This window comes from Trypanosoma theileri (assembly GCF_002087225.1).
Source record: "Trypanosoma theileri isolate Edinburgh chromosome Unknown TM35_Tth_36_V1, whole genome shotgun sequence".
In the NCBI taxonomy this organism is placed as follows: domain Eukaryota; phylum Euglenozoa; class Kinetoplastea; order Trypanosomatida; family Trypanosomatidae; genus Trypanosoma; species Trypanosoma theileri.
In genome coordinates this window covers 223,497-232,442 of record NW_021639878.1, presented here as the reverse complement: position 1 = coordinate 232,442, position 8,946 = coordinate 223,497, and the positions used below count along the sequence as shown (strand labels likewise).

The window sequence follows — 8,946 nt, the reverse complement described above, 5'->3', positions numbered from 1 at the left end:
ATTATTATTATTATTATTATTATTATTATTATTATTATTATTATTATTATTATTATTATTATTATTACTTGAAGTCTCGCAATTATCATTGTTTTCTCTTTTCTGCCAATTAGGAGTATCCAAAAATTTTTGTTGCTCACTTTCCACGTAAGCCCTTCGTATAGTATCATCATCCTCATCATCCACATTTGTTATTCCTTCCTCAACACTTACAACAGAGCTTGAGCGATTTCGGCGTTTCTTCTTTCTTCCTATTTGAATACCAGGAGAGCTACTACGTCCTACTTCTATACCATTATTCCCATCACCTTTATTAATATCTTCAATATGAACTGGTACAGCACTACGTAAAGGTAATATTGAACTTGTTGTTTTCTCACTTGTCACTTCTACTGCTTCCATTAATGATATCTGTTGTTTTTCCTGTTCCTTTTCATGAGGATTCTGATTTTCTCGTTGTGGTTGAACTACTACTGGTGGGAGTGACTCTTCATCAGGCTCCACTTCTCCTGTAAAATTCCACATCGCAACCATTAATGGACGTGCAATATTTAAATCACGTAAATATCCCGCAGCAAGACTAACACTTCGCCAACTATCCCGATTGTTTGTTGGTTCACTCTGTGGAATTGGTATAGGTGTTCGATTAGTCGTTGTTTCAACAGGCCCCACATCCCATACAAAAGGTAATTTAATAGAATATATCTCATCAGAGCCATCACATGAAAAAAGCAATTCATTACTTTGTGGTACTGAAATTAATTGACGTATGAAACTACGCTTCTGATAAGGAATTAAAGGAGAGGTTTCTGTTGATGTTGTTGGTGATGCCGTTGGTGATGCTAGTGGTGATGATGATAATGTTGATGTTGCTGTTGTTGAGCTTGATAATATATCATCTTTGCATGATGGAGTTAAGAGCATAAGAACCGTGTAATCCTCTTTGGGATCCATAAAGGTCAATGGAGGTGAAACTGGTACCAATACCGTCGTACTACTCTCACCCTCCATTCCACTATTCTCTGTTGGATGTTCTTCTCCCTCTTTTACTTCTTCTGAACATGATAAGGGTGGAGGTAGTGTTATTGGTGTTTTTGGTGTTATCTTCTTCTTTTCCGATTCCTCTACATCACCTAACCATGCCTCTAATGTCTGTCGTTCAAGTATAGGAGCCTCCAGAGAAGGTTCTTCTGGTGTTACTTCCTTTATCTTTTCACTTCCCACGGGCCGTGGTTGTTGTCCAAGAAGTAAAATAGCATCATCATCTGTAAGTGCGGCAATACACAGCCAAGAAGTCGTATGATCTTGCTGTAGTATATGCCGCCCTAATGGTACAACTTGCACAAAGTGTTCTCGCGGTGTACGTGCGCCCATTCCACTTCCATCGGTATCATCATACACACGATGTAATTGCAGGAGTTTACCGGAACACCCACTAAGACTCCAGAAACGCAAACGCGGTCGGGCGAGAAGAATTGTTGGTGGACGTTCACGTGTATGGAATGGCAATCGCAGTAGAGCCACACCGGGTTCACACAAGGACTCCGGTACACCTTCACGGACAATAGGAATCGATCCATGCACAACGGCTCGTGGGGGAACGGCGGTGTATTGTACACGTAATTGCGTAACATGTAATTCCGCCGTGGATCCACCGAAACTGTGGGCGTGAGAGGCAATAAAGAGACTTAATGAGAGTGGATGCGTAACGCCTACACCTACACCAATACCCAGAGAGGCATTATCGCAATATCGACACAACACCTGACAAGGACCAACAAGACATACATTAGAGGCAAGACCCGTCTCGAGACGATATAAGGCTGGCATTACAGTAGAAGTATTATTATTATTATTACTACTACTATTATTTGTAGTAGTACTAGTAGTAGTTTTACTCTCAATAGATTCAGATCCAGGCGATGGATGAGTTCCATTCATAGTAGTAGTAGTAGTAGTAGTAGTAGTAGAAGTAGTAGAAGTAGAAGTAGTAGTATTCATATTATTTTTTTCATTTTTCTTCTTCACATCCTTATTGGTAGGAATAGTATCGGATAATCCAAGAGGACCATTATTTCTCTTCATAGTCTCTCCATTAAGGGAATTAGATAAGGAATATGGAGCCGCAGTCAAAGCAGAAGCGAGAGTCAGTTTAACAGCACGATCACGTTCCACATCAAATATCACAACTTCACCAACTTCATCCACACTCACAACAAAAGGTTGATATCGTCTACTATCTACTTTCGCTTCCATCGCAACAAGTGCAAAGTGAAGTGCAACGACTTTATTCTTCGCGTGGAGTTCATGATGGAGAACAAAGTGGGCGGCTACACTCATCACACATACACTAAATCGTGTGCGATCACTCCCGCATGCGGCTGCAAAGTAGCGATTCCACTTTAGTGGTAACACACGTCCACGACTAAAAATAGATTCGGCACCAACACACATATACGCATCTTGCAGATGAAAATTATCTCTAAACTCTACGGCTTCCCAAATTCCCGTTCGCACATCCACTTGATCATTAGCAGAATTCTTATTATTATTATTATTATTATTATTATTATTATTATTATTATCACCAATACCTTTTCGAAGATTAACTCGACTATTTGCTATCGCTGCTACCGCGGCAGATGAAAGGTACCGTTGGCGATATATACGTATACCATTACGATGTGCTGTTACGAGTAATCCACCCACAGAGCACATGGAACGTACACGTCTATTTGGAAACGGCTCCAAGAGAATATTCGTTGGTAACTGCAGGTTTGGAAATACAGGAATATGATCATCATATTTCTTACTGTTGCTATTGTTTTTCTTCGATGAAGATTTCTTACTACTATTACTACTATTACTGCTGCTGCTTCTGCTTCTGCTTCTGCTGTTGTTGTTACTAGTACTAGTACGTAATAAACTAGATCGAGAACCACGAGAAGATGTGGATGTATTACTATTAACACTACCGCTTCTCACTCTTCTCTTACTTCGGCTTCTGTTGCTGTTAACATCTGATTCACTCTCTCGCTCTTTTGGCGAAGTGATAAGGGGATCTGAACGCATATCTCATGCATTCCAGGAAGAAACAAAATAAATAATAAAAACAAAACAGAATTGCAAAAATAAAAATAAATTTACTTTACTAGAGGCAAACACCCTCTTCTTCTCTACTGAAATACAGCTTCCTTTTTTTTGTTCTTTTTTTTTGTTTTTCTTTTTGTCAAGTTTTTCTTTTTTCACTTCGTTAACTATTTTAACGTGGTAACTATGAAAACAAAAAAAAAAAGAAAAAAATTCGAAAGAGAATATAAGGAAATTGACGAAAAAAGAAAAACAACAACAACAAGAAAAACACTAACACCACCCCTTATCCTCTTTCCCCTTTCTCATTCGCATCAAAAAAAAATAATACTGGAAACATAACAAATACAAAAAAAAAATAATAATATAATTAAATAATACAAAAGAAATCTCATATCTATATATATATATATATATATACCACTTTTTATAAGTCTTTTTTTTTTTGTTTTTCATCGTTTGTTTTTCTTCTTTTATCTCCTCTTGTTTATATGAGTGTGTTTGCAGAATATGTTTCATTTTCAACATGAACTACTTTAGGTCGATATGGTAAAAGAATCGCCACCTCTGCTTCACGCATCTGTGCAAGCATAGACTCGAATTCCCTCAGAATATGTTCATCCTCATCTCGTTTCTTCTTAAGATTTCCTCCTGTAAAGATATTTATATGAGATGGAGAAATAGGTAAATCGTCAGAAACACCAAGAGGTGACTCATCTCTTGGGGACCACTCACTACTTTGAAGTGGTAATGGTGGAGATAATATTTCCCTTGTGGGGGTAGTAACTACTAACTGCATATTATTTTTATTCTTTTGTTGTTTTTCCTCAGATAATTCTTTTCCATCTTTTGAGGAATGAACATCTGTATTAGAAACAGAACCTAAGGTATCTTGATTATTAGATCCCTCACGTCCTCCTTTTTGTATATTATTATTAATATTATTATTAGAATCCCTATCTTTATAGTAGATCTCTAATTGTTGTAGTAACTCGGATGCCGTCCCTTTGTGTCCTCGCACAATAGATTCCAACTCCAACACCCGTGTGGGATCACATCTCATTAATATTTCATATACACGTTTCCGCAGCCAAACATCATCTTCTGTGAGTCTCGTCGCGTACATTAATTCCGCCTCCTGCGGCTTTGGCTCTGGGCCGAGTAAAGAACTATAATACAACACCGCCCGATTGCCATCGCCATTAAACTCTCGCAGAATATCATCCGTATCTTTTAATCGGTGTGGGGCGTAAAGAGATAAGAGGGCTAATAACCGACGGCGAGGGGGAAGTGTGGAAAGTGCACGGCCTCTTGTCTTCTTCTTCTTCCTATCATCTGCACAGCAATCACAGTAACAGCAGGAGGTGGAGGAGAGGTTTCCCATAAACCTTCAGACAGAAAGCATACAGTGGTAAATAATTTTGAAAAAGTAAAAAAAAAAAAAAAAAGAAATACCTTTTTTTTTCCTTTTTTTTAAATAACACGAACGAAAAGAAAATAATAATAATAATAATAATAATAAAAATAAAAAGTAAACCTACAACAACTTATTGACTTGCTCTAATTTCTTTATGTTTTTTCTTTTTTTTTTTTTCTTCTCTTTCTTCGGAGTGGTAATGGTACTACTACTACTTGGTTGTCCAGCCTATTCCGGTTCTTACAAGAAAAAGAGAAAAAAAGAAATAAAAAAAAGAATAATAATAACAATCCGTAGAGTACACATATTAAAGAAAAAACCAATAGGCACAAAAAGCTTTTAGTAATTCAGCAGAAAAAAATATATGGGAGTGAATAATACTGTCCACAGTAGACTAAAAACTCACGACTCACTGAGATAAAAAAAACAAAAAAAAAAACAAGAAGGACGGTTTAAATGACTAACATTGTAGGACCGATCCTATTGAAAGTACATGAGTCGCCCATACCAAAGTAACTGACTGGTAATGGGAAAAGAAAAAAAAAAGGAAAAAGGAAAAAAAGAAAAGAAAAAACAATAAACCCTAAAAAAAAAAAAAAGAAAGAAAGGGTGTGTTTGTGTATGTGGGGATGGGATGAGATGGAGTGGAGGGGTTCGGTACTCGCTCAGTAGCTGCAGTTGTTTACTTCCCATTTGACACTATTTTTCTTTTTCATATATTTGTATATATCTGTATATATTTTTTTGTTTTTTTTTTTCCATTATAAGCATCGTCCCCTTCACCCCAGCCTCTTTTGTTTATTGTCAGAGGTTTTCCCCCTTTTGTCGTTTTTTTTTTATTTTCATTTTTTTTTTTGATTTATTTGGGCATCAAGCTCTCTGTTGAACCATTAACCATACGCGTCGAGTTTATTTTTTTTTCTCTTTGAATTGCTTAAAAACCCCCTCTCTCACAGTCATTCATTATACTTTTAATCTAAAATAACAGATCAATTAAATGAGATTTCAAAGAAAATCCTCTTCTTTTTTTTCAGTTCTTTTGGTTGATTCTTGATGGTCCACAGTGTGTCATTATGTTGATTTATTTTTTCCCCCCAAAAAAAGATAAATATTTCATGAGGTTATTTTTTTTCTTTTCGCTCAGCGGATTGACAGAGGTGTCATATCTACCTTTTTTTTTTTTTTTTTTTTCTCTCTCTTTATTTCACATATGTACACAAAGAGAGATCTCATACAAAACCTTATCACCTTCTATTACACTACTTTCTTTTTTTTTTTTTGTTTCTTTTCTTTTTTTTTAGAGAAAGAATTGTAGATCAATTTTTTCCTCTCTCAAAACCTTATAATTGGTTGGGCATCAAACTTTTTATTAAGTTCTCTCATTTGCGCTTCCAAATCCTTGCGGAGATTCTCCAACGCCTCCTCAGCCGTTTTGCGTTGTAAAGATTCCGCATCCAACTCCTTCTTGAGATCATTTATCTGAGACTCGAGTTTATTCTCCTGTCGCTTATGAGTTTCTTGATCCACTTTGCGTTGGGCGACTTCTGTTTCCAACTTTTTCTTTAGTTTCTTCACACTTGACTCCAATTCATGTTGACGTTTCTCAAAGGCTTCCTGGTTATGTTTTCTCTCCTTTATTTGTATTTCCAAGTCTCCTTTAAGTTGCTCCACCTCCTTCTGCAGTTTCCCATTCAGCTCCACCAATTGTAATTCCAGAATAATTTGGCTTTGAGATAATCCATCCTGTTTCTTTGTGTTTATCTCTTGTAAACGCTCATGATTGGATAATATACTTAACACCCGTTGAATTTCTTGGCGAGTACTCTTCACCACATCCAATGAAGTCTCTGGAGGGTCCACCAATTCCCACAGCCGTTCATCTTCATTAGGGGAAGAAGAAGAGATATTCACAGGAGGAAGAGAAACATTCAGTTGGATAGACTCGGCTGGAGTGTCGGAAGGACTTATTCCCTCCTTCTGTTCTGTAGGTGTTTCAATTAAAACTTCCTTATTTTCGTTTTTTTCCTTATCGTGATCCATTTTTATTCTATACACAAAAAATATGCTATCACTATCCAAATAAGCAAAAAAAAAAGAAGAAAAGAAAAAAAAAAATGAATACATTGACAGGATGAAGTTTTTTTTTTTTTTTTTTCTTCTATCCTCAAATACTTCAAAACAAAATGCACCAAATAAATAAATAAAATAAATAAATATAAATCAAACTTTAACTTGTATCCCTCACATGCCATTACATTGCCAACTATTACTTGAGGACTGGTAAAGGGGAGAAAACTAAGAAAAAAAAGGCAAATAAGTGAATTCAACGGAAATCCAAAGTAAAAAGAAAGAGAGAAAATAAAAAAAAAAAAAACAGATAATCGCTCACATAATAACAAATACCCATTGCCATCAATGATTTCATTGATGGCTTGCCGTTGAAATTACTGTGGTTCTTTTTTTTTTTTTTTTTTTTTTTTTTTTTTTTTTTTTTTTTTTTTTTGGTTTCGATTATAGAGAATTCTCTGAATGTCATTTCATTTTACTGACTGCGTACAATTTGTAAATTATCACCCAACGACAATATTCCTGTCGATCCCTTTGTAATTATTATTTTTTTTTTTAATCACATCATCGGGAAACGGGGGGTGGGTTTTTTTTTTTTTGTTTTACAAACGTAAACAGAATAATAATAATAATAATAATAATAGTAATAAAAAGAACACAAAAAAAAAAATGACCAGTTTACTCTTTCCCCAGCAACAATCTGCTGATCACCAGACGTTGTACCTGACTAGTTCCCTCATAAATAGAAAATATCTTCGCATCTCGGTAAAGCTTCTCCACTGGATAACCCGTATTATATCCATTCCCACCAAATATCTGCACCGCATTCGTCACACACCGTTCACACACTTCCGCCCCCAACAATTTTGCGGATGAGGCGTAAAATGTATTCGATCGTCCCTGATCCACTTCCCACGCGGCGCGATACGCCAACAGCCGCACAGCCTCAATAGAGGCGGCCATGTCTGCTAACATGAAAGCCACCGATTGATGTTGAGAGATATACTTTCCCATCGTTTTGCGTTGTTTGGCGTAGGCACAGGCTTCTTCCAATGCCCGTCGAGCCACACCAACGGCGCCAATCGCCACAGGCGGTCGAGTGAAGTCAAAGGCCCGCATGGCAATTTTAAATCCATCACCGGGAGATCCAAGTACATTCTTATCGGGAATCACCACGTTTTCAAAGAGAATCCCACGCGTATCACTGCAGCGTTGACCCATATTAATTTCCTTCTTCCCAGGCTTAATACCCGGTGTGTTGGCATCTACCACAAATCCCACAAATCCATCGGGTGAGTTGGCGAGGAGAAAATACCAATTGGCCACACCTCCATTTGTAATCCACATCTTTTGTCCATTCACTTCCCATGCATCTCCCTTCTTGGTAGCGAATGTTTTTATCGCAGCCACATCTGAACCGGCGCCTGGTTCCGTAACGCAGTAGGCAGAGATTAATGGTTCCTCCGTCATGCGTGTGAGGAATTCCTTTTTCTGGGCATCATTACCGGCAATAATAACAGGAGCCTGACTTAAACTGTTGGCCTCAAATGCAGTAGAGATACCAGAACAACCCCATGATAATTCTTCATGTACAAGTAATCCTTCAAAGCAGCTGGCCCCCATTCCTCCATACTCTTGTGGAATATGCATGTTAATAAGACCCAATTCCCATCCCTCCTTAAAGACATCATATGGATATTCCATGGATCTATCGTATTGGGCAGCCACGGGAATGATTTTCTCTTTTGCAAAGCGATGGGCAAGTTCCTTAATTTCCCTCTGCTGTGGAGATAACTCAAAGGAGATCCCAAGACCTGCGGCATCTGCAGCCGCCGTGGAAGATGAGAGGCGTAGTGGTGTACGCCTGTACACAGACAACTGAAGTAAACGCCGGATCATTTATTAAATAATAATAATAATGATAATGATATGATATGATGTGTTTGAACTATTTTCTTTTTTTTTTGTTCTTCTGTCTCTAAACACAGATAAATGAATATATATATATATGATAATATTCTTTTCCTTTTTTTTTTTTTTAATATTCCGTTCTTAATATTGTCGTACTTTATTAAAGATAGAGAAAGGAATAAATAAATAAATAAATAAATAAATAAATAATAATAATAATAATAATAATAATAATAATACACAAAGTCCCTTTGAAAGAATAATGTAGAGTAAACATATTTTGCGTACAACGAAAAGAAAAAAAAAAAACCGAAAATCAATGAACCAAAACAAAAAAAGAAAAAAGCATTCCTCACCTTCGTTTCCACATATATAAATATATATACGTTTATGTGAGTAGATTCATATGTGCAAGTAAATGTAAATGTTAACGTCTACGCTTGTATAAATGTTTTTTTTTT

The 8,946-nt window shown here is 36.6% G+C and overlaps 4 protein-coding genes across 4 annotated transcripts; all 4 read right to left on the bottom strand.

Annotated features, from left to right (window-relative positions):
- Nucleotides 1-3,072, bottom strand: TM35_000361800 (uncharacterized protein; the record flags this gene model as incomplete). The annotated part of the gene is made up of 1 exon (XM_029029365.1): nt 1-3,072. A coding segment is annotated over one exon (3,072 nt), but the record flags the coding sequence as incomplete, so codon positions are not given.
- Nucleotides 3,073-3,577: 505 nt separating this feature from the next.
- Nucleotides 3,578-4,474, bottom strand: TM35_000361790 (uncharacterized protein; the record flags this gene model as incomplete). The annotated part of the gene is made up of 1 exon (XM_029029364.1): nt 3,578-4,474. The coding sequence occupies one exon, from the start codon at nt 4,472-4,474 to the stop codon at nt 3,578-3,580; it is 897 nt and encodes a 298-aa protein (XP_028879385.1).
- A 1,365-nt stretch (nt 4,475-5,839) lies between these two features.
- TM35_000361780 (uncharacterized protein) lies at nt 5,840-6,547 on the bottom strand (the record flags this gene model as incomplete). The annotated part of the gene is made up of 1 exon (XM_029029363.1): nt 5,840-6,547. One exon carries the CDS (start codon nt 6,545-6,547, stop codon nt 5,840-5,842), a length of 708 nt encoding a protein of 235 aa, XP_028879384.1.
- A 705-nt stretch (nt 6,548-7,252) lies between these two features.
- Nucleotides 7,253-8,473, bottom strand: TM35_000361770 (putative acyl-CoA dehydrogenase; the record flags this gene model as incomplete). Its single annotated transcript, XM_029029362.1, has 1 exon — nt 7,253-8,473. One exon carries the CDS (start codon nt 8,471-8,473, stop codon nt 7,253-7,255), a length of 1,221 nt encoding a protein of 406 aa, XP_028879383.1.
- Between the last annotated feature and the right edge of the window lie 473 nt (nt 8,474-8,946).